The following is a 26,376-nucleotide window of genomic DNA, read 5'->3' as shown; positions in this document are numbered from 1 at the left end:
CCATTTGCAAGGGCATCCATCGACCATTACTCTCTATTTCCTGTTACAAAGCAAACCTTTTATCCAGTTTGCCACATTACCCTGAATCCCATGGGCTTTTACTTTCCTGACCAATCTGCCATGTGGGACCTTGTCAAATCCTTGCTAAAATCCATGTACACAACATCCATTGCACTACCTTCATCAACCCTTCTTGTCACTTCCTCAAAGAATTCAATCAAATTTGTGAGGCAAGACCTTTAACAAATCTATGTTGACCATCCCTGACTAGTCCATGCCTTTCCACATGACAGTTAACCCTATCTCTCAGGATTAATTCCGCTAATTTGCTCACCACCGATGTAAGACTAACTGGCCTATACATTTTTGGCATTCCCTTTGATCCCTTTTTAAACAATGGAACTACGTTTGCATTTCTCCAGTCCTCCGGCACCTCCCCTGTATCTAGTGAAGATTGGAAAATCATCCTCAGAGCATCTGCTATCTCCTCCCTGACTTCCTTCAGCAGCCTCGGAAGCAATCCATCTGGCCCTGGTGACTTATCAACTTTCAAGGATTTCAACCCTTCGAGTACTTCCTCTCTCTTTATGACTATCCCGTCCAATATCTCACAGTGTTCCTCCTGGACTACTATATCTTCATCCTCCCTTTCCTTTATAAACACGGAGACAAAATATTCATTCAAAACCTTTCCCACAGCCTCTGCATCTACACACAAGTTTCCATCTTCATGGTCCTTCTTTTTCCTTAACTAACCTTTTAACATTAATGTATTGGTAAAACATCTTTGGGTTATCTTTAACTTTACTTGCTCATCTTTTTTCATGCCCTCTCTTTGATTTCCTTATTTCCTTTTTTACTTCGTACCTGCACTTCCTTTATTCATCTAAGCCTTCTCCCTGGATTCCCGAGTACACTCAACACTAGCTCACAAGCACACTTTCAGATCTATGGCCGTGCCAAGCAGAACAGCATTATTCCAAAGGGTACCTTTGCCCCATCACCCCTTGTTACTTAAAGTCTGCTCCTTGCAGCTCTTTCTCTAACCTAATTGGGACCTGTTTCTGTCCCTTTTGTCTCTGTAGCACTTGTTGGCTGGCAGACTGCCTCAAACTGACTGCCACAAGAAGAGCTGTTCACTGACCCTTGATCTGATCTGGGGATCTATCAAAACACTCCCAGAGGGCCCCATCCTTTTTACTAACTAGAAACAAATGTAACAAGCATTAAATGTTACAGACTCCACAAACTACTGATTTAGCATCCAGGGACACACACAGATCAATGATTTCATGGCTGTTGTAAAAACCAATACAAAATATTTATTTAATGTTTCTGTTATGCCTTCATCCTTCACAACTTCTCTCTGCTTTACCTTTGAGCCTTATCTTTAACTATTATTTTGCACTATACATGCTTATAAAAGCCCTTGTGGGATTTTTATTATTTAATAGTCATCTTTCATATTCAATTTAGCCTTTTTGTCTTGTTAAACTTTCTACGTTCCTCATGATTTTCTTGGTTTTGTTAGCCTTAGCTTGCCATATGGGTCCTTTAAAGTTTTAATATTTCTATTTATCCATGGAACTCCATTTTTCAAAGTACTTTTTTGCTTTATGGGAATATATTTATTTTGTACTCTGTCAACATATTTGAAAATGTCCTACTGTAAGTACACCTAACTTTACTACTCATTAAATTTGTGCCAGTTTTTTTGTTGCTGGAATTTGCCTTTTTTCTTTGAATTCTTATTATCATTTTCCATTCTAAAATTGAATTGAACTATTACTGCAGTAATGTTCCCCACCAGCAGATGGTGATGTGTTATACATCAATTTAAAAATTATTCTACACTCCATGGCTCAGGCTTTGTTGAAAAAAAACCTTTGCCTGAACAATGCACACCATTTTTAATATGCAAATCGGCTAGCAGCTTGCGGTGAGAACGAGATACCCCATGAATTGGCAGATTTATGCCAATTTGTCGTTAATTTCACAAAAACATCTCACACTTAATTTCATGAAATTCACAGGAAATGTACTGCATTTACATATTAATTGCCCATTAAACATATCAGAGGAAGCCTAATAATTAAGTGCCACAGCCTTTTAATGATATGATAACTGTCAATGCCTGCCAATCAAAGTTTCCTGCCCAGATAGTTAACAATTATGAGCATGAAATCTCATTTCTTCAAGTTATGAATTTCTTCCATTTTGAAAATGTCAAATTTTAATTATTTTCTTTTCTTTTCTTTCTTTTTTCCCTCGATAGGATAGATGGTAGTGTAGTAGTAATGTCGCTAGACTGGTAATCCAGAGGCTCAGGCTAAGGCTGTGGAAACATTGGTTCAAATTCTGCCATCAGCAGCTGATGGAATTTAAGTTCAATTAATAAATCTGGAATACAAAGCTAGTCTCAGTAATGGTGACTGACAACTACCGTAGAGACTTGGGTATGCTCGTACAAGGAACTCAAAGTTAGCATGCAGGTGCAGCAAGCAACTAGGAAGACAAATTGCATGTTGGCCATAATGGTATTGGATTACAGGAATAAAGAAGCATTGCTACAGATGTACAGGGTTTTAGTGAGACCGCATCTGGAATACTGTGTGCAGTTTTGGTCTCCATATTTAAGAAAGGATATACTTGCATTGGAGATGATACAGCAAAAGTTCAGTAGATCGTCCTTGTGATAAGGGGGTTGAACAATGATGGGAGGCTGAGTAAATGGGCTTATATTCTCTGGAGTTTAGAAGAATGAGAGGCAATCTTATTAAAACCTACAACATTCTAAAGGGGTTTGATAAGGACTGACATATTGTTCCCACTGGTTGGGGATTCTAAAACACAGGAGCACAGCCTCAGGACAAGGGACCAATCATTTAGATCTGAGATGAGGAAAATGTACTTCACTCAAGGTTGTGAATCTTTGGAAACCCCAAAGGGTTGTGGATGCTCTATCGTTGAATACATTTAAGACTGAGATAGACAGATTTTTGGGGTCTCAGTGAATTAAGCAATATGGGGAGTGGTTGGGAAAATGGAGTTGAAGCCCAAGATCAGCCATGATCGTACTGAATGGCGGAGCAGGCTCGATGGGCTGTGGTCTACTACTCCTATTTATTTGTGTTCTTCTTCTCATCCTTGTTTTCATGGTCTCACCCCCCTCCATCTCTAACCTCTTCCAGCCCCACAGACCCCGGAGATATGTGTTCTTCTAATTCTGACCTTTTGAGCATCCCTGATTTTAATCACTGCGCCATTGGTGGTGATGCCTTCAGCTGGCTAGGCGCTAAGCTCTGGAATTCCCTTCCTAAATCTCTCCTCCTCTCTACTTTGCTTGTATTCTTTAAATTCCTCTTGAAAATCTACCACTTTGACCCAGCTTTTGATGCCATAATATCTCCTTATGAGGCTTAGTGTCGTATTTTGCTTTATAATTCCGCTTGTGAAGTTCTTTGGCACAGTTTATTAAGTTAAAAGGTACTACATATTACAAATTGTTCTTGTTCACCAAAGGTCCAGATGCCCTGGTTGTGCTATTAAATTGCACTTCCATCAATTTTTTGGGCAAAACGTTTCAAAAGCAAAGCTTTCACGTACAAGCCTAGCCAACTGTGCACACCCCGTTCCAGCAAATTCTGGTCCTACAGGCTTCTCTCCACCCTCTTATAGAGGAGTGACAATGTAATGATGGGTTTTGTTCTCAATTTTGTGCACATGCCAGACAACAAAGCTGAGAAGGCTTCTCCTCCATCTCCAATTATGGGGAAATAAATACAGAGCAAGAAGCAGGTTCCTACTTTTACTAAGACAGGATTCCCTGAAGAAATTCAGCATCAGACTATCTGAATTAAAGGAGAAATAACATTGTAAATTTAGTTGGCATAAATAACCCTTGAAATTTATGTGGAGAGTCTTCTGTAGCCATTTGTTAGAAAAACAAAATGTCAATAAAAAAGTTCATTTCAAAGGATGGGAATTCTCATTGTGAGAATGCCACCAATCTCGTTGCAAAAGTGCAGACTCCAGCGTCCAGCCAAACGATCTTCATGGTGTACAACAATTCAATACAAAAACAGAAAATGTTGGAAAAACTCCTGTCTAGCAGCATCTGTGGAGAGAGAAACAGAGTTAATGTTTCAAGTTCATACGACCCTTCTTCGGATAGGTATAATGACAGATGTTGCTAAAAACAAAAGCAAAATACTGCAGATGCTGGGAGTCTGAGATAAAAACAGATACTGCCTCACCTGAATGTTTCCATTATTTTCTGATTTTATTACTAAAAGTACTCTGACTCTGAGGAGATTTCACATACTGCTTCTTAGTCACCTATTTTACTCATACCACATGCCAATACAGAAAACAAGAAGAGAAATGAGGAATAAATTCACAGAGCAGCCATTTACTTATTTAACAAATATTTGTTTTATGTGCGTGGCAATGAATGTGATGTGCAAGTGCACAGTTCTAGTACTTTGCTTTACCAAGAGAAAATTTACCAGTGGGGAAGGGAAAATGGGTTGAGTTGTTGCTTAAAAATCAGCACAAATCAACTTTTGAGTTTAATTAATCATCTCCTAGCAAAAGAACATTTTAAGTAGGCAATGCCATATCTAAAATCTGCAAACTTCAACAAAGTTTGAGATGTAAAATGGTGCATCATTGACAGTGAAATCACAGAAATAATGTGTTTCCAGTGTATTTGTACAGTGCCTGTGATGCTGGTGCCTAAACTGTCCCAAAAGGTTTCCTCTTTTTTGATCTTTGGGTGTTTGTCATTAAAGTAGTTATGGTAAATTATCTGAAAATGAAATTGAGCAAGGAGGAGTGTTGTGGTTCGTGTGGTTAGCCATCAATAACTGGTACAATTATTCTAATTACAGCTGAGAATTTAACAAAGAAGAATGGCAGATGACAGGAAGTCTGAGGCAAACACAGCACAGTGGGCCTCAAACACAGTCCTCGAGGCTCCTTCACATCAGTTTGCTGCAGATTTTAAAGAGCAGAGTGCCTCAGATGAATGTATATCCAGGACTGAGAATGGCTACTCATTCAGAGAGAACCCAGCAGAGGCACAGGATGGAAGTCAAGCAGCCTATACAGTGACGCAAGCAAATGGGATCGATGGGAAAATCACTGCTAGAGACGAAGCAACAGCAGGTAAAATGTTTGCTCTCTTTACCTTCAGTAATATTTAACAGGCAGTATAGTGCCCTATTAGCAGTTACGCAGAAGCCATGAAGAATATCTTTGTATTTCTTTCTGTGGCGCAGAGCTCCTAATTGGGAATTACAAGCATCACCTAACCATCACTGTACATGCACATCAGACATTGGAGTATGAAACCTGCTGCAAATTATTGCAGAAGCATTGGGACACATATTAACTTTAGTATCTTTATTTGGGTGCCTCCAGTTCAGTCATACTTCTAGGTGGCAGTTTCAATAAGGTTTCTGATTGGAGTGAGCAATTATTAGTTGTCACAGGCCTCCAATTATGCCTGAAGTGGCATCACTTGATAGATCTACAAAAGCTCCTGAGCCTTAGATTTGTGAAAATTGTCAGATGTTGTTAGCCATCTCGGCTCTTCTTTTGTTACCTCTCGTTTTACAGTTTTAATTGTAAAATTATTTTCTTTCTCTCCTCTATCCCTTGCTACCCACTTTATAAGAAAGTGTAAAAATCCAAGTACGATCATAAAAACACAGGCCACCCATGCCTTTCACAGTTCAACATGTTTTTTTATTGGAAAGGGTATAAGAAAAGACTCTGGGGATGAAATTCATCTCAGGCAGTGGCAGAAAATGGACATTGAATTCCATAATGTCAATGGAATTAAATATCAGATGCTGTGTATAAAGGGCAGCTGATCCGATAACGCCCATACACAACAGCCTGAGATAAATTTCTACCCATATCACCATTTAAAAACCCAGCTACATCTGATTGAACAAGGTGTAACTTTGTTGCAGAGTTTCAAAGAGTGACTTGAGAGCAGAAAAGGGGAAGTTCTCATTGCTTTCAATGACTGCTGGCTCTGGTGGGGGTGTGGGGCAGGGGGCAGGGATTCACAGTGCAGTCTATGGTGGAGCACTCGGTGACAGACTTAAATTCCTAGATATCTGCACATGCCATGATTAATTGAGCTGGATTACCTTTACTGGGTAATTCTATAAATGGATTATATCTGCATCCAACAAAGTATGGATTGTGTTATTTCCCTATCTACTGCTGCCTACCCCACAAACACCATTGAAATGACTACCTTTTCCATATACTTTATCACAAGCACGGTATAGTCATAAATTTGAATTTCAACCTTGTTATACATTGGCTACTGGTACACTTTCCCAACATGTGATTTTCTTTTGGTTGTTTTGTTTGTTCTTGTACTAAAAATCTAAGATGTTGAGGGTTCCACTTCTGTTGTAACAGTTCCAACTGCTTCTTTCATTATCTTTTCTTAAATCACCTTACACCCAGAATGACATTGACAGCTTGTAGTAACTACAAGTAAAGTGACCTGTTAGGTTTTTAGTTAGCTCATGGGGCATAGCTCATAATCCAGGGCCCATCACAGAAGTTTATTTGCTGGCTCTTGGGCAACCTCTGCATTACTAGCTGAGCACTTCTTCACGGAGAGCAGACCTGCGTGAGAAGGGCAGCGGCAGCGGGAGATAAAAACCGGCAGCAGAGAGCCCCTTCGACTTGTTTCTATCTGTCAGAGCCGAAGTGTGACGTCAGAGGAGAACAAGTAGGTGATTGGTGGGTATCTCTTCCATGTCTCTCTTGACTGGCTAAGTGGTTTAAATCAGGAGGTGTTATTACAGCTGAAGAGTACAGTTAAAAAATTCACTTCTTAAAACATTTAACATCCAAATTAATTAAATAGAATAGAGATAGCTGGGCAGGTGATGTGTTGCAGCTGTAGTATGTGGGAACTGGTGGATGCCAGTGCAATCCACGGTGACCACATCTGCAGCAAGTGTTGGCTGCTCAAGGAACTTCAGCTTAGAGTTGAGGAGCTGAAGTCAAGCTGCAGACACTGCGACACATCAGGGAGGGGGAGAGTTACCTGGACACTGTGTTTCAGGCGACAGTCACACCCCTTAGATTAATGACATCAAATTTGGATCGTGGTCAGGGACAGGAGGGTGTGACTGCGAGTGAGGCAGGTATGGGGATCCAGAATTTAGCATTGGAGGAGCCCCAGCCAGTGGCCTTGTCCAATAGGTATAAGGTTCTTGCTCCCAGCATAGACGAGGGCACAGACTGCAGGGAGGATGAGCGAACTGACCATAGCACCATGGTACAGACAGCCATTCAAGATGGGGGAGAAAAGAGAAATGTAGTAGTAATAGGGGATAGCATAGTTAGGGGAATATATAGTATTCTCTGCAACAAGGCAGGGTCCCGAAGGCTGTGTTGCCTCCCTGGTGCCAAGGTTAAGGACAGCTCTTCTGTGCTGGAGAGGAAGTTAGATTGGGAGGGGAAAGATTCAGTTGTCGTGGTCCACGTAGGTACCAACGACATAGGTAGGACTAGGAAGGAGGTTCTGCTGAGGGACTACATGCAGCTCGGGGCTAAATTAAAAAGCAGAACCACAAAGGTAATAATCTCCGGATTACTACCTGAGCCACGTGCAAATTGGCGTAGGGTAAATAAGATTAGAGAGGTAACTGCGTGGCTCAAAGATTGGTGTGGGAGAAATAGGTTCCAATTCATGGGGCACTGGCACCAGTACTGGGGAAGGAGAGAGCTGTTCCGTTGGGACAGGGTTTCATTTGAACCATGCTGGGACCAATGTCCTGGCGAATCGCATAACTAGGGTTGTAGATAGGACTTTAAACTAATTAGTGGGCTGGTTGGGGGTGGAGGGGTGGGTGTGGGAGGGTTCAATTGAAGGGAAGTTTAAAAACTCAAAAAGGAATGAGAGAGCAGAGGTGCAGGGTAGTGAAGAGGCGAACGATAAAGTGCGACAGGAAGGGGCAGAAAATATAAGCAGAAAAGTGCAGCTGAAATCAGAACCAGAATAAGTAATAGTGGTAAAAAGTCAAAGCTTAAGGCTCTTTATCTGAATGCATCCAGCATTTGTAACAAAATAGATGAGTTGATAGCGCAGATAGAAATAAATGAATATGACTTGATGGCTATTGCAGAGACGTGGTTGCAGGGTGACTACGACTAGGAACTCAACATTCAAGGATATTCGACATTCCGGAAAAATAGGCAAAAAAGGAAAAGGAGGTGGGGTAGCTTTGTTGATAGAGGAAGGTATCAGTGAGGTGGTGAATAGTGATATAGGTACAATAGATCATGATGTGGAATCAGTTTGGGTGGAAATAAGGAGTAGCAAGGAGAAGAAGCCATGGGTGGGAATCGTCTATAGGTGCCCGAAGAGTTGCCTCACTGTAGGACAAAGTGTGAATCAGGAAATAATGGAGGTGTGTGAGAAGGGTGCTATAATTGTCATGGGTGGTTTTAATCTGCATATTGACTGGACAAATCAGATTGGCAGGGATAACATGGAAGACAAATTTGTAGAGTGCATCAGGGATTGTTTCTTACAGCAATACATTGCAGGACCTACCTGGGAATAGGCTATTTTAGATCTAGTAAGGTGTAATGAGGTGGGATTAACAAGAGATATCATAGTTAAGGATCTTATAGGGGATAGCGATCACAACATGGTAGAATTTCAAATTCCGTTTGAGGGCGAGCAACCCAGGTCTCAAACCAGTGTCCTCAACTTAAATAAGGGCAATTACAGAGGCATGAAGAAAGAGTTGTCTAAAGCGGGCTGGGAAAATAGACTAAGGTGAAGGTCAGTGGATGAGCAGTGGCAGACATTTAAGCAGATATTTCATTATGCTCAGCAAAAATCTATCCTAGTCAAAAAGAAGGACTCAATGAAAAGGATGAACCACCTTGTGGTTAACAAAGGCGGTCAAGGAGAGTATCCAATCAAAAACTAAGACCTACAAATTGATGAAAACCAGTGGTAGGCCAGAGGATTGGGAATTTTTTAGGAACCAGCAACAGGTGACTAAAAAGCTAATAAAGAGGGAAAAAATTGATTATGAAAGTAAATTGACAAGAAGTATAAAAACAAACAGCAAAAGCTTCTAAGGGTATGTAAAAAGAAAGAGAGTGGCTAAAGTGAGCGTGGGACTCTTGAAAGATGCGGCTGCAGAATTGATAATGGGGAACAGGGAAATGGCAGATAATTTAAACCAATATTTTGCATCGGTCTTCACAGTGGAGGACACTATAAACATTCCAAAGACATCAGATAAGCAAGGGGCTAATGGGAGGAAAGATCTTGTTACAGTCTCTATCACGAGGGACAAAGTATTTGACAAGCTAATAGGACTAAAGATAGACAAGTCGCCAGGACCTGATGGCCTGCCAAGGGTTTTAAAGGAATGGCTGCAGAGATAGTGGAGGCATTGGTCGAAATATTCCAGAACTCACCGAGGGTCCCAGTGGATTGGAAAACCGCTAATATGACGCCTCTTCAAGAAGAGAGGGAGACAAAAAGCAGGAAATTATAGGCCAGCCAGCCAACCAGCCTAACATCTGTAGTTGGGAAAATGCTAGAGTGCAATATTAAGGAAGAAATAGGACATTTAGAAAAGCTTAATGCAATCAAACAGAGTCAACATGGTTTTGTGAAAGGGAAATCATGTTTGACAAATTTGCTAAAGGTCTTTGAGGCTATAACAAGCAGAGTTGAAAAAGGGGAGCTGGTAGATGATGTGTGTTTGGATTTCCAGAAGGCATTTGATAAAGTTCCACATAAAAGGTCATTGCACAAGATAAGAGCTCATGGTATTGGGGTTAATGTACTAGCATGGATTGAGGATTAGTCAACGCACACAAGACAGAGTCGGAATTCGTGGGTCTTTTTCAGGCTGGAAAGATGTAACTAGTGGAGTGTCTCAGGGATCAGTCCTTAGGGCATCAATTATTTACTATCTATATTAATGACTTGGAGGAGGGGGCAGAGTGTAATGTATCCAAATTTCCTGACGATACAAAAAGATGTGGGAGAGCATGTTGTGATGAGGACATAAGGAATCTGCAAGGGGATATAGATAGCTTGAGTGAGTGAGCAAAAACTTGGCAGATGGAGTTTAATGTAGGATAGTGAGAGGTCATGCACTTTGATAAGAAGAATCAAAAAGCAGACTATTATTTAAATGGAGAGAGACTCCAAAATAGTGCAGCACAGAGAGATTTAGGTGTTCTTGTGCATGAAACACGAAGTTAGCAAGCAGGTGCAGCAAGTAATTAAGAATGCAAATGGATTTTGGCCTATATTGCAAGAGGGTTAGAGTTTGAATATAGGGAAGTCTTATTACAACTGTACAGGGTGTTGGTGAGGCCACACCTGGAGTACTGTGTACAGTTTTGGTCCCCATATTTAAGAAAGGATATACTGGCATTGGAGGCAGTTCCAAAGAGATTCTCTAGGCTGATTCCTGGGATGAAGGGGTTGACTTATCAAGAAGGGCTAAACAGATTAGGCCTTTATTTATTAGAGTTTAGAAGAATGAGGGGTGATCTTATTGAAACGTTCAAGATTCTGAGGGGGCTTGACAGGGTAGATGTTGAGAAGATGTTTCCATCAATGGGGGAATCTTGAACTAGGGGACATAGTTACTGAATAAGGGAGCACTCATTTAAAACTAAGATGTGAAGGAATTTCTTCTCTCCGAGGGTAGTGAATGTCTGGAATTCTCTACCCCAGAGATTTGTGGAGGCTAGATCACTGAAAGTATTTAAAGAGGAGATAGCTAAATTTTTTAAATATCAGGGAGTTGAGGGCTGAGGAGCTGGCACGAAAGAGGAGTTGAGACCTGGGTCAGATCAGCCATGATCTTATTGAATGGCGGTGCAGGCTTCAGGGGCCAAATGGCCTACTACTATTTCTTATGTCCTTATGTACTTCTACCAAGAAATACACTGTTCTCAGGAGGCGTACAACAAATGATATTGCTGTAACTTGCACCAAGGTGCCAAATGCTTCCAATTTTAGCTTGAAGCACTGTAACCCAAAAGTGGAAAGCTATACAAGATCTAAATTGCAACTATGTTCAATGCTAGCCATGGGAACATCAGGCTGCTTCAATACTTCCTGATTCCAGGCTGATTGCTTATTGAGAAGCTTGACTGATAACATAAGAATTTTAGGATCAGAGCAAGCTCCCCTCCCCTCCCCACCCCACCCCACCCCACCCCAGCTCTTGCTCACTCTCAAGCCCACATTCCTATCTTGTATTTCTGCCCCTTGTTACAAATTTGAATCTGCTACCCTTATACCTTCATGCTCAGTGGTGTCAGCCACTCTATTGAGTGAACTGATTGCCTCCAGCTGCAAATTTGCTAACACGTTATTGGGAGCGGGAGTGCAACACCCTGTTGATGTGGGCCACATTTCCACATTTTAAGCCCGTGTACTACTTTAGTCCATCTCAAAGTAGACCATGAGCTAAGGTGATGCTTCGTTGTTTTGTAAGTTGCCTTATCTATAAGAAACCGAGTATGAAGAAGGTCACTTGGAGCTGGTTGAACTCGTGTATGCATGTTATTATAAAAATAAACAGCATATGTACACAACCCAACCTGAAGGAATTCTTGCTTTAAGTAGAAATATAGATTTGCTCTTGTTCCCGGAGTAGAAATTGCTAATACTTCTTCATATTGCTGCTATTTCCTGATTGACTTCTGGTATTTATGTTGTTACTTACAGCCTCCTTTTAAATGCCATTAGGAGTAAAATAAATTTATCAATGCCAAGTTGCTTATGTCTCCTGAAAGATCAGACATTGTAAATGAATGGGCCAGTGGGTCATTTGGAATCTGTGCAGAACAACTATGCATCCTGCATTTAAATCACCTCTTGTCTGTGGATAGAAGCCCAACAAAGAAGCCCAACAATGAGCTTCCTGGAGAAAGTAGAACCTTTCAAGCAAGCGTTTAATTAAGGCACGTAAGGCATTCTGTCCAAGTCCTATTTGTTGAAAACAAATAGCCAGAAATTGCTACTGTTAGGCCCATTTAGGGTTTCTCCTGAAAAATATCTAGTTTCTAATTGAACCAAATTTGGTTCAATTATCTTATTGTGCTATTTTAGTTAGTATGCAAGCAGAAAGTATGCAAGCAGAAAGCAGAAAAATGGAAACACAGGCCTGAGTTTTCACTCCCTGGTCAGGTCTGCAGAGTCGGGAAAATTCCTGGCTCCGCGAACCTAACTCCTGAAAAACTGTCCCTGGAAATAGTTCTGAGGCAGCACAGGGGCTGCCAGGTGCGGAGGTGGGCGTAAAGCCGGCTTTGGTGATCTGGCACTTTGTCCCAGCTGCAAAAAAAACAATAACACAAAAATAGCCCTCTGGCCCTCACCTCCCACACACTCCCCATGCCCCACCTATGCCTCCTCATGCCCCTCTACTATCTCCTTATGGCCCTTCATGCCCTCCATGACAACCTAACATTCCTATAGGGCAATGTACCTCTCCCAAAGGGCACCTTATCTCTCCCAAAGGTGTCCCTGGTACCCTGCCAGTCCAAAGAACTCTCCTAACTTTAGACTTTCTCCTGATTGGTCTAAAGTGCTTAAATCATGTTTCGGACAGCCCACTAGCCTAAATAGGATTTGACTGAAGGCAGCTGCACTTTAACATGTTCAGCTGTCTCCCTGAACCACGGATGTGCAAAGTACAACCGCCTCCATTCATCTCACCCTGTGAAATAGTGGGTGTAGGGTTCAGGGGCAGAACTTCCGGATTCTGGCTTCTGGTGTCACTTCCGTTACGCTTGAAAGCCTATTCATCTGCATCATGCTTGCAGTCTTTGTTTTGAAGCCTTCTTGTATCAGCAGTCACTGATGTTGGTTGGCAATATCTAGCAGATATGGACTACTGAGTAGCATGAACTAAGATAGTTAAAATAGCCATCTGCATATTCCATCAGTTGGTTTGATCTGGTTGCCTCATGCAGCCTCAAGAATCCTGATGGCAACAACCTCTGAATAAGATGATACTTCCTTATCCTTCTACCCATTTGGCATATCTTTTTTAGTGAGTCTTCTACTTGATTACTCCAGTGCAATCCTGGTCAGTTCTAACCTCTGTGAACTTGAGAGCAGGCAAAACTCTGCTGTCTGTCTCCTAACTCACACCAGTTACTGTTTACCCATCATACCTGTACTCACTGATTTATACTGGCTCCCCATTAAACAACATCCTTGTTTTCTAATCCCTTCATGGCTTCGCGTTCCCTATTTCTGAAATCTCCTGCAACCGCACAGCCATCTGTGATATCTGTTCTACTGTCACTCCGGCCTCTTGAACATCCCTGATTTTAATCATTCCACTATTATTGCCCATGCCTTCAGCTGCCAAGGCCTAAAGCTTTGGAATTCCCTCCTTCAACCCCTCCACCCCTCTGCCTGTTTTTTTTCCCTTTAAGACGCTCCTATCTTTTTGGTAATTTTCCCTATTTTTTTTACTCTATCAAATTTTATGTTACAATGTTCCTGTGAAAGATCTTGGGATGTTCTATTATGATAAGGGTGCTGTAAACATACAAGTTGTTGTTGCCTCATCTGTTTTAATGAGTCTCTATGTTTCTCTTGGGTCACTGTTTTCAGTTATGACAATGGGCTGCCACTGATTAGCCTCCTTCCTGTCCTCATTCCCATCAAAATAATGGCGTTGAGTTCTATGTTGGTGTGTGAAGATTCTTGTGTTAAACCTATAGCAGATTACATTTAGGTCTGGATTAGTACAGGCATAATTTTTAATTTAGTGCTGTCTATATAAAGAAAAGGGGAGCAATTTGCACATTTTACAAAATCATACTTTTTGGGCATGTTTGGATGCTACTTTTGGCAAAGAGGCATTCATGTGCTAGTACCATATCTACTTTCCAGCAGCAAATTTGTATTGTTCCTGAAAGATATATTTTTTTTCAGCTATCTGTTCAACATTTGCTAAATTTTAAAAAGTAGCTTGTTTTGTGAAGTGCTTTGAAATGTGTTGAGGCGTTTTATATATAAGTTTAAAAAAAACTCAGGATTTTTGCTATACGCCAGATGTAAATATAATCCTTCACAAGTCTTTCATTGCGACTGAGTGCCATACATTAATTTTGTAAGGGCAAACATGCATCAGATGGTAATTATAATTCCATGTGTGACAAAAAATATATTTTTCCATGTGTTATAGAGTCATAGAGGTCTACAGCACAGAAAAAGGCCCTTCGGCCTATCGAGTCTGCGCCGGTCAAACAAGTACCTAACTATAACAAAAACAGAATTACCTGGAAAAACTCAGCAGGTCTGGCAGCATCGTCGGAGAAGAAAAGAGTTGACGTTTCGAGTCCTCATGACGCTTCAGTAGAACTGAGTATAGTTAGGAGAGGGGTGAAATATAAGCTGGTTTAAGGTGGGCGGGGGTGGGGGGGTGGTTGTAGGGACAAGCAAGTCCCTACAACCACACCACCCCTCAACTTCTCTCCCCCAACCCCCCCCCCCCCCTTAAACCAGCTTATATTTCACCCCTCTCCCAACTATACTCAGTTCTGCTGAAGGGTCATGAGGACTCGAAACGTCAACTCTTCTCCGCTGATGCTGCCAGACCTGCTGAGTTTTTCCAGGTAATTCTGTTTTTGTTTTGGATTTGCAGCATCCGCAGTAGTTTTTTGTAAGTACCTAACTATGTTAATCCCGTTTTCCAGCATTAGGCCCATAGCCTTGAATGCCATAGCATCGCAAGTGCACATCCAAATACTTCTTAGATGTTATGAGGGTCACTGCCTCTACCACCCTTTCGGGCAGTGAGTTCCAGATTCCCACCACCCTCTGGGTGAAACAAATGTTCCTCACATCCCCTCTAAATTTCCTGCCCCTTATCTTAAATCTATGCCCCCTGGTTATTGATCCCTCCACCAAGGGGAAAAGTTCCTTCCTGTCTACCCTATCTATGTCCCTCATAATTTTATACACTTCAATCATGTCCCCCCTCAATCTCCTCTGCTCCAGGGAAAATAACCCCAGTCTATCCAATCTCTCCTCATAACTAAAACTCTGCAGCCCAGGCAACATCCCAGTAAATCTCCTCTGTACTCTCTGGTGCAATCATATCCTTCCTGTAATGCAGATCCCAGAACTGCACGCAATATTCTAGCTGTGGCCTAACCAGTGTTTTATACAGTTCCAGCATAACCTCCCTGCTCTTATATTCTATGGCTCGCCTAATAAAGGCATGGATCACATGCCTTCTTAACCACCTTATCTACCTGTCCTGCTGGTGGTGGACATGCACACCAAGGTCCCTCTGATCCTCTGTAATTCCCAGGGTCCTACCATTCATCGTGTATTCCCATGCCTTGTTTGTCCTTCCCAAGTGCATCACCTCACACTTATCTGGATTAAATTCCATTTGCCACTGATCAGCCCACCTGACCAGCCCGTCTATATCCTCCTGTAATCTAAGGCTATCCTCTTCACTGTTTACCACCCCACCAATTTTCGTGTCTTCCGCGAACTTGCAGATCAACCCTCCTACATTCAAGTCTAAATCATTTATATATACCACAAACAGCAAGGGACCCAACACTGATCCCTGTGGAACCCCACTGGACACAGGCATCCAGTCACAAAACACCCCTCAACCATCACCCTCTGCCTGCTGCCACTCAGCCAATTCTGTATCCAGTTAACCAAATTGTCTTGGATCCCATGGGCTCTTCCCTTCGTTATCAGTCTCCCATGCAGGACCTTATCAAAAGCCTTGCTGAAGTCCAAGTAGACTACGTCAAATGCATTGCCCTCACTACACACCTGTTCACCTCTTTGAAAAATTCAATCAAATTGGTCAGACATGATCTCCCCTTAACAAAACCATGCTGACTGTCCTTGATTAATCCCTGCCTCTCCAATTGTAGATTAATTCTGTCCCTCAAAATTGCTTACAATAGTTTTCCCACCACTGAGGTTAGACTGACTGGCCTGTAGTTCCTTGGTTTATCCCTTCCTCCCTTCTTGAATAACAGTACCACATTGGCTATCCTCCAATCCTCTGGCACCTCTTCTGTGGCCAGAGATGTATTGAAAATTATTGCCAGCGCCCTGCTATCTCCCCCCTTGCCTCACTCAACAGCCTGGGATACATTTCATCCGGGCCTGGAGATTTATCTACTTTTAAGTCTGCCAGACCAAATAGAACCGCCTCCCTTTCTATGTTAACATCTCTAATTATATCACAGTCCTTCTGCCTGATTTCCATACCCACGTCATCCCTCTCACTTGTGAACACTGACACAAAGTATTCATTTAGGACCCTACCTACGTCTCCCGGCTCCACACTTTGTGGATTTGGACCTTATGGTCCTTAATGGGCCCTAATCTTTCCCTAGTTATCCTCTTACTCTTAATGTACTTGTAAAATAACTTTGGATTTTCCTTTATTTTACCTGCCAATGTTTTTTCATGCACGCTTTTTGCTCTCCTAATTTACTTATTAAGTTTCCCCCCTATACTCTAGGGCTTCCGTTGTTTTGAACCCTCGGTATCTGCCATAAGTTTCCCTTTTTCTCTTTATCCAATCCCGTATATCCCTCGACATCCAGGGTTCCCTGGATTTGTTGGTCCCACCCTTTGCCTTTACTGGAATATGTTGGCCCTGTACTTTCTCTATTTCGTTTTTGAATGAGTCCCACTGCTCTGACGTAGATTTACCTAAAAGTAGCTGCTCCCAATCCACTCGGGCTAAATCATATCTGATCTTATTAAAATTGGCCATCCCCCAATTTTGAACTCTGATTTCTGGCCCATCCTTGTCCTTTTCCATAACAATCTTGAATCTAACGGAGTTATGTTCGCTACCTGCAAAATGCTCCCCCATTGATACCTCTACCACTTGCCCGGCTTCATTCCCTAAAATTAAGTCCAGGGCCTTTTGTCTTTTGTAGGACCTTCTACATACTGGCTTAAAAAGCTCCCCGGATGCATTTTAAGAATTCCGCTCTCTCTAAACCTATCACACTATGATTAACCCAGTTAATGTTGAGGAAGTTGAAATCCCCCCCACTATTACTACCCTATTATTTTTACACTTCTTTGAAATGTGCCTACATACCTGCTCTTCTATTTCGCTCTGTCTGTTCGGGGGCCTATAGTACACTCCCAGTAATGTGATTGCTCCTTTTTTGTTTTTAATTTCTGCCCATATGGCTTCATTTGAGGAGCCTTCTAAGATGTCATCCCTCCTTACTGCTGTGATTGATTCCTTGATCAATCATGCGATACCCCCTCCTCTTTTACCTCCTTCCCTGTCTCGTATGAAGACACTATATCCTGGAATATTGAGCTGCCAATCCTGCCCCTCTTTCAACCATGTCTCTGTGACAGCAATAACATCATACTTCCATGTGTTAATTTGTGTCCTCAACTCATCTGCCTTAATGTCAGACTCCTTGCATTAAAATAAATACCATCCAACCTTGCCAAACTCCCTTGTACCTTAACTGGCCTATAATTTCAATGCCTTCCAGAATCACTTGCTCTCCCTTCTAAATTTTGGCTTTGCATCTCCCCCTGCTGAACCTCCTCTCAGGATCCCATCCCCCTGCCAAGTTAGTTTACACCCTCCCCAACAGCACTAGCAAACCCCCCCGCAAAGATGTTGGTCCCATTCCGGTTCAGGTGCCACCCACCCGCCTCATACAGGTCCCACCACCCCCAGAAACGGTCCTAATGTCCCAGAAATCTAAAGCCCTCCCTCCTGCACCATCTCTCCAGCCACACATTCATCTGGACTAACCTCCTATTGCTATACTCACTAGTGCGTGGCACCAGAAGTAATCCAGAGATTACCACCTTTTGAGGTCCTGTTTTTAATCTGTTTCCTAGCTCCCTAAATTCTGCTTGCGGGACCTCATCCCTATTTCTACCTATGTCGTTGATACCAAAATGTACCATGATCTCTGTCTGTTTTTCCTCCCCCTTTAGAATGCCCTGCAGCCGTTCAGTGACATCCTTGACCCTGGCACCAGGGAGGCAACATACCATCCTGGAGTCACATCTATGGCCGCAGAAATGCCTGTCCGTTCCCCTTATTATTGAGTCTCCTACCACTATTGCCACTCACAATGCCATGAGCATGGCTGCACTCCCCAGAGGAACCGTCACTCTCACCATTTTCCAACATAGATAAACGGTTCTCGAGCGAGATGCACCCTGGGGATCTCCTGACTACCTGCCTGACATCTTTCTTCTAACTGGTCACCCATTCCCTCCCTGTCTGCACTTCTGTAAGCTGTGGGGTGACCACGTCTAAAAACGTGCTATCCACGAAACTCTCAGCCTCGCGGATGCACCTCAGTGCCTCCAGCTGCCGCTCAAGCTCCAAAACTTGGAGCTCAAGTAGCTGCAGCTGATGGCACTTCCTACACATGTGGTCGGTCAGAGCGCAAGGAGTGTCTAGGACTTCCCACATGTTGCAGGTGGTACATAACACAGGACTGAGCTGCCCTGCCGAGCCTCTAGTTGAAAAAAAAACCCTTACTTTAAGTTAAATACAGTTAAAAAAAGGTTAAATTATTTATGTCCTTTAAATAAAAACTAGAACCCTTACCTTTCCTTAGCTATTTTAAACTGGAGTAAAACTGGAGAAAAACACTTACCCCCTACTCACTAGTCAGCGCTCACCTTTGTGCTGACGTCACTTTGTAAAGCTTCCCCTCACTCGCGCTGGCCTGATCTCTCTGCCGCTGTCTTGTGATGTCACTTTTGTTATTTTCAACAAGAACTGACTGCAGGACATTCTTCCCAGACTGCTTCACCGTGATGCTGACTGCAGGACACTCTTCCCAAACTGCTTCAACGTGGTGCTGACTGCAGGACACTCTTCCCAGCTGTTAATTGGCAACAAATGTAAAGCATTGTATTAATGTCAAAATGTTGCCTAAATCTAAACCACTGGAATTATGTAGTTCAATTCAAGTTTCCTAATCTTCCTCTGTGGCTTCAAATCTTGAAGATATGTCCTACTGTCTCCTCTGCATGGGGCTAATGCATTTTGAGATGTTTCTTTGTATGTTAAGATTGCCATTGAAGGTTTGTTAATTTGGCAATTTCTGACCATTCCGCATGATGTTCACTGGATCTGGGAACACAAGTCCTGCATTTACTGCAATACTGAAAGTGAGTTTATTCCATTTGGCTTTATTGGTAAGTGAGTGGGATGTTAATGGATTTATCAAAATATGAATGTGCAAGGGTAAACTTTACCCCTGAACTGTTGCAAACTCACAGCCAATGACTCTGCTATGTAGATGTACTTACCAGTTTCAGTTCTGATTTTGTTTTCACGTCACTCCATAGTCTCACCTGTCTATTCCTGTAACTTCCTGCAGCTCTACAAACCTTCGAGATCTATGTGCTTCCCTGATTCTGACCTCTTCTGCATCACCAGTTTTCTTCGCTCTACCACTGGCATCCTTGCCTTCAGTGTTCTGGTTCCTAAGCTCTGAAATTTCCTCGTTAAACCTCTCTTCCTCTGTCCCCACCTCCTTTGAGGCATTCCTTAAAATCTACTTTATGCTCCTTGGAGGTGTCTTGCAACATTTTCATACCTCATAAGCGCTATATAAATGCAAGCTGTTGCCAGGATTTGAAGCAGTGCTGAAGAAATTCATGGTACAGATAATTTCACCCTCCCTTGAGTTGGATGTAGACCATACAAATCAGAAAAATTGAAAGGAGAAATAAGATCTGGTCTGATTATCACAGTGGATAATTAAGAAGAATACTTGACCAGGACAAACTTCATTCTGTAGCTGGATTTTCATCTGTGGCTGAAAGAATGGCCTAATGATGTATGGACATAAATATACTATGATCTGGAATGCGCTGACTGAAAGGTTAGTGGCAGAAGATTAGATAGCCACTTAGAATAGGGAATTGGATAAATAATTGAAAAGAAAAAAGTTGCAGGGCTATCAGGAAAGACTGAGATAAACTGGATAGCTCAAACAAAGAGCTGATACCAGAACAATGGACCTAATGATCTCCTCCTGTGCAGAAGGATTCGATAAACAATCAATGCAAATTTACTAATTGAGAATAAGGAAACTATTTGTTACAGCCCTAGCTCACTTGGTACTGCAATATTTTTATTCAGCTCTGTCTTGGTGTTGCCATGGCTACAGCATGCTGCATACATTGCAAATTCTTGGCACAGCTACAGTAGGGCAAAGAGGAAGAACGCATACTTGGATAGACTCATTAATATTCAGGTTATTGTATGTACAAAGCAACCCAGACTCTGCCTTTATTGAGATCATCCATTACAGTGGCATCCGTGTGACTTTCATCAGCTGCTACATCTGCCAGTACAGCTGTTGATTTCTCTTCATTCACTGCATTTTAGCTGTATTGTGCAATGTAAGTAAAATATGTTTTTCTGCTTTGTACTGAGCTGCATGCTCAAATTGATGCTTTATTGTGCCATTGCTGCAAGGATATTTTTAGAATGTATGGAAACATGCTAGATTTTTTTAAATTTCCCATGACTTTCAGGAAAATAATCCTTTTGATTTAATATCTATAGTACAAGGTAATTTAGTCTAGCATATATTGTCTGTTCTTTAAAAAAAAATCTTCATTTTTTAAGCTTTAATCACTTCAAGTGTGTATTGCCCACTTGTCCTGAAAAACAATCATTCTTCAGCCAATTTTTTAAAAATAAAGCTATGTTCTCGATGATTTAATGCTTTGTTTAGATGAACATTGCTGATACATTTTGTGTGTAGAAAATGTACCATACGTTAAATTCAGAATTCTTGCAGACGATGAAAATAAATCAAACATTTCAACATGGAAGCAAGCCATGTGATCCATCATGACTCACCCTTTATTAGATGTAGTTGATAGCTATCTACTCTAATCCCATCTCCTTACACACCCTTGAATATTTTTCTTCAAATATTTATCAAATTCCCTCTTAAATAAAAGAATAGAGCTATAAATATAGCCCATAGTAAAATGAAAGTAAGTGCCTTGTGTGCCAAATACTTGTTACACCGTCCATAACATTTGCACAGATGGTTTTGTTACATACATGTAGTGTTAATACACAGAAGTGTTAATACATAGAGAGAAGTATAATTTTGTGTCGAGTGAGATAAATTTAGGGAAATATCCAGTTTAATTGACACTGTTTCTAACAGACTGAAATTCCACTTGTTAAATATTCATTTTGGCACAGAACTATTGCAATTATACTAAGAGTTAATATTTGGCCGCATGTCACAAAATTCACTTGCATTCTAAGAAGGAAACTAACTAGAATGGAGACAAATCTGTTAGATTGATTCAGAACTTCCGAGGAGTGGCAATCACAGTTAGATTGATATTTTTCACTTAACTTAGTCGGGAGCTGCACATTGCTCGCCTGTTCTTTTCCACCCAGGCCCAGTGATAAATATGCAGTGTACCTGGTTCCTGAGGCCTTCTGTTGCAGGGCAGCATCGTTGGGGAAGTGAAACACTAGGTGTCATAAACCAGCTAAGTTTAAAGATCCTAGCCACTTCGAGAAGCCAAGGAGAAGGTAAAATTGTAATGTAAGTGGGTAGGATGGTTCGGGGGATGGGGGTGGTGGGTGTTAGGGTAGGTCAGTGTGAGTGGGTAGTTTGGGGTTAGGATGATAATAGGGTGGGATGGTCTGGCTGGAAGTCGGGGGGTGTAGCTTGGGGGAGGGCAGTGGGAGGGTAATTGGGGATCAGGGGAGTTGAGAGGTAGTCAGGGGCTGTTGTTGGGGGGGTAGTTGAGCAGTGAGGAGAGTCAATACCATAGTTGCCGAGGAATTAGAAGTGGTTTTAGTCCTTCTAACTTTTCCTGAGCAATTATTCCGCTAAGAGAGTTGGAATCATCCAAAGTCTCCGATTTAAGTCGGAGTTTCAGATGGTTCCCAGTGCAGAGTAACTGCCCTTCGGAAGTTTAACTTTTGTCCGTGTAGTGAAGCTGTCATAGAAGGAATCTAAGATGGCCAAAATTCTAGAAATTTCCCACAAGTTGTAGTCCACAAAACAAAAATGGCTCTAATGGTTGCAGTTCAATGTCAGGACAAAATTGACATATGAGAGACAAATTGAGACCTAATGTTTCAGAGGACTTAATTGTGACATTTGATTTTGTACAAAAAGCAAGCTAACGATAGCTTCATAGTAGCTGCCTCAGATCTTAAAATAAGTGTGTACAGAAACCCTGGTTGCCAGAGAAATTCTTTTAGGTTTGCCAGCATGCACAGTTTATTAGTATTAGTTTTCTTATAGCTACTTGTTGCATTTTCTGTCTCAATTTAAGTTCCAAAAAAATTAATCAGCTTCCTTTAGTATTAACTTAGCTTTAAATGATGTAAAAGGAGATTCAGAGATGCAAACTAACATAATTATAGTATTTTCTTCAATGAAGACAAAGAATAACATAACATTTGGTATCTGTGTTAATTGTTCTAGATGCTGACTTGTGTGACTTTGTCCTTGGTTAAAGCATTCTAAAGTAAGAAGCCTTTACAATAATGTAGTCACAATTGTACAATTTGCAAAAGCTGGTTAAAGTTATTTAGAACAATTATCTGTTGCACCTGTAGCAATTCACTATGTCAGCCAATCAATTTCATCTGAAGGTGATCTGAGGGTGGACCAGTAATGTACTTCAGATGTTCTAAAAATCCAGCATAATTTATGAATGGATGTCATTTTGTTGACCACTTCCTTCCATCAGGGGTACCATGTTGTAGCTTTCCACAGACATTTGTAAAGTTATGAGCCTATTGAACCTGTTAGCCGTAGGTTTAAAAATGTTTCCTGCTATTAACCCTGCACTTTCATGACCTTGTCGTTGGAGAAAGAATTATTTCAGGTAACTGTTCAATTAAATGAAGTATAGCACGTTTTGGAGCAAAAGGCACAGATTATGTGTATCTTTTTTTTTAACTGAATTAGCAAATCTCCTGTATTATTGATCACAGCAAGTTGGGGGGAGCTGCAGTGCATTTTTCCTCTGAAGGGATTTATGAAAAGTTTGTATTTGGTCAGATGATAAAGCACCACAGCCACCTAAATAATTAATCAGTGCATGTCACATAAGCGAGAAAACAATTTAGAATAGTGTCTACAGTTGAAATCCTATCAGTTTAGGATGTGGGTGTGTATGTGCTGGGATTTAGTAGCACTACAATAGGGTTTTGAAGCTTAGCAGTATGGGGCCTCCTTTGGTTTGCTAGCACTGTGGAAAGGTCAACCTCGAGGCTTGGCTGGCTTACGAGTTAGGGAGCAGGAGGTAGAATTAAGGTTTTTAGTTCATTAATGTATTCCCAGGGTCTGTCAGCACTGGGGAGAGGATCTAGGTCTGACAGCAATGGTTTATAAGAGATTGCTGTAGTTATGGAATCCCAGTTTTAAATTTGTTTCTGAAATATAACTAAATTCTATATTCCTTTAGTAAATAAAGAGTTGGATAAATAGGGTTGAAGATTCCAATCTGTGGGCCAGATTTCTGTCAAGGAGGTGGGCACCAAAGTTGTGTGCAGTGTAGAAGAAAGAGGATATCCCAGAAGGGTCAAGGACAGAATCTATTTGGCTACAACTAAGGAACAAAAAAGGTGCAATTACATTGCTCAGTGTAGTCTACTGAGGGAAGCGAGAGTAGAAATTGCAAAGGCACTGGCCAAAATTTTCCAATCTTCCTTCTACTTACGGATAATGCCAGATGACTGCAAAGTTGCAAACGTTGTTCAAGAAAGGGTGTAGAGATGAGCCCAGCAGCTACAGGCCAGTCAGTTTAACTTCAGTGGTGGGGTAATTTCTAGAAACAATAATTCAGGGCAAAACTAATAGCCACATGGACAAATGCAGATTAATCAAGGAAAGCCAGCGAGATGCCTTGAGGGAAAATCATGTTTCACTAACTTGCTGGAGTTTTTTGAAGAGGTAACAGGGAGGTTGATGAGGGCAATGCTGTTGATGTGGTATACAAGGACTTCCAAAAGGCATTTGGTTCAGTGCCACACAACAGACTTGTGAGCAAAGTTATAGCTCATGGAATGAAAGGGACAGTAACAACATGGATACGAAATTGGCTGAGTGAAAGGAAACATAGCGGCTAATTGATGGTTTTTGGGTTGGAGGAAGGTTTGTAGTGGAGTTTCCCAGCGGTCAGTGTTGGGACCCTTGATTTTCCTGATGTATTTTATTGACCTTAACCTTGGCATATAGGGCAGAATTTCAAAATTTGCAATTGATATGAAACTTGGAAGTATTGTGAACTGTGAAATGGGCAGTCTGGAAATTCAAAAGGACATAGATAAGTTGGTGGAGTGAGCAGAAAGGGGGCAGAAGAAGTTCAATGTGGGGAAATGTGAAGTGATTCCTTTTGTCAGGAAGAACATGGAGAGACAACATAAAAGATGAAACTGTAAAGCAGGTGCTGGAGCAAAGGGACCTAGGTGTATATGTGCACAAGTCGTTGATAGCAGTAGAACAAGTTCAGAGTGCAGTTAATAAAGCATACAGTTTCTTAGGCTTTATTAATAGGGGGAATAGAGTACAAGAGCAAGGAGGTCATTTTGAACTTGTGTAAGTCACTAGTTCGGCCTCAGCTGGGGTATTGCATCCAGGCTTGGGTGCTGTACTTTAGGAAGGATGTGAAGGCATTGCAAAAAGTGCAGAAAAGATTATGAGAATGGTTCCAGGGATGAGGAACTTCAGTTATGAAGATAGATTTGAGAAGTTAAAATTGTTTACATTGGAGAAAAGAAGGCTAAGAGGGCTAAGAGGAGATTTGTTGAGGTATTCAAATTCATGAGGGGTCTGGACGAAGTAGGGAAAAACTGTTCCCATTTGTAAAAGGATCGAGAATGAGAGGGCACAGATTTAAAGTAATTTGCAAAAGAAGCAAAAGTAATATAAGAAACAACTTTTTCATGCAGCAAATGGTTAATGTCTGGAATGCACTGTCTGAGAATGCGGTGGAGGCAGATTCAATCGAAGCATGCAAAAGGGACTTAAACTGTCATCTGAAAAGGAAGAATGTACAGGGTTACAGGGAGAAGGCAGCAGAGCGGCACTATGAATTGCTCATTCAGAGAGCCAGTGCAGACATGATGGGCTAAATGGTTTCCTGCACTGTAACAGTTCTGTGATTCTGTGACCAGTTTTTTTTGCCAAATTATATCATTATAAATGCTTGGCTGATATCCAAGAATGGCTAATGGACTTAGCCCCTGGGTAATGTTGATAACCTTGTAGGGAATGCTAGTTGTGTTTAATAGACATCTTTATTACCTTGCAATAACCCAATCTTTCTTTGAAAAGTTTTTTCGATACCTGTTTGCTTGTTTACATAAGATTAAGTGGTGAAGTGGATTAAAGCTTTTTGGCATTGATACTATGAATGGCTGTGTGTGATTGACAGCTTTATGAGAAGGTTGAGGGGCAATGTTTTTCAAGGGGAATATTGAATGGCTGTTTCTTTTTAGTTTTCCCAAGGCTAGGGCACCCCATGCTTCACCACTCCCCTATGTGCATTGAATTACATTTACTAACAAAACAACCCTGGCGCCATTAAAATTAGTGGAGGGACTGTTTGAAATGCCCAACGCAACAATGAAATTGGATAAGTCAGGAGTGCTGCCTGTAGGCTTGCTATTTGCTCCCTTATTCCAGGTTGGCAGAAATAGCTTGAAATGGGAATGGGGCAGGGAATCCTAGAATGGAGTTTCACCTGCCATTTTTAAAGGCCTCCAAATGCTCAACTACATGAAAATCTGGGCCTATATCTACTTTACCCCCCAGATCAGAATATAAACATACAGTTGTTTAGTAATATTTGAATTCCTTGCTTTCTCACTAAGTCTCCCACTCTTAGGGCAGAATCTTTACTTGAGAGCTGGTGAGAAACCCACACTGCCTCTTTTCAGAAGGCTTGCTGAACCACAAGCCAATCAGACATTGGCAAGGCCAGTGGCAGGCCCTCCCCTAGAATCAAAATCCTGGGGCTGGAAGTCTCGCCCACTTCGAGCTGCTGGCCAATCAAAGGCCAGAAGCTTGTGCTCAGCAGGGCCAGTGGGAGGGGTATGAGCATTGTGATTGCTGCCAGAAGGACAGGCACTGGAGTCCCAGGATTGCAGTGCAACGCAGACCACAGGTAAGTAATGTTGTGGGAGAGAAGGGAAGCGGGGTAGGGGGTGCAGCAGGAGGGGGCAAAGTTTCACAAAATGGGGGTCGTGGGCAGAGGGTTGCAGGGCAGTTGGCAGCAAGGACAGGGGCATGGCTCTCAGTCGACTCCCCTTCCTAATG

At 41.7% G+C, this 26,376-nt stretch overlaps 1 protein-coding gene across 1 annotated transcript in view; it reads left to right on the top strand.

The window, feature by feature from the left end:
• LOC144686467 (microtubule-associated protein 2-like) overlaps window positions 1-26,376 on the top strand; it is a 355,161-nt gene that overhangs the window by 219,908 nt on the left and 108,877 nt on the right. The window contains exon 4 of the mRNA XM_078551724.1: window positions 4,893-5,169. Coding sequence (XP_078407850.1) covers window positions 4,914-5,169 — 256 coding nt within the window. The 5' untranslated portion in view covers window positions 4,893-4,913. The remainder of the gene's footprint in view (window positions 1-4,892; window positions 5,170-26,376) is intronic.

The sequence above is a fragment of the Cetorhinus maximus genome, chromosome 11, assembly GCF_964194155.1.
Source record: "Cetorhinus maximus chromosome 11, sCetMax3.hap1.1, whole genome shotgun sequence".
Classification (NCBI taxonomy): domain Eukaryota; kingdom Metazoa; phylum Chordata; class Chondrichthyes; order Lamniformes; family Cetorhinidae; genus Cetorhinus; species Cetorhinus maximus.
The sequence above is the reverse complement of the archived record's forward strand: the minus strand, read 5'-3'. Positions and strand labels throughout refer to the sequence as shown.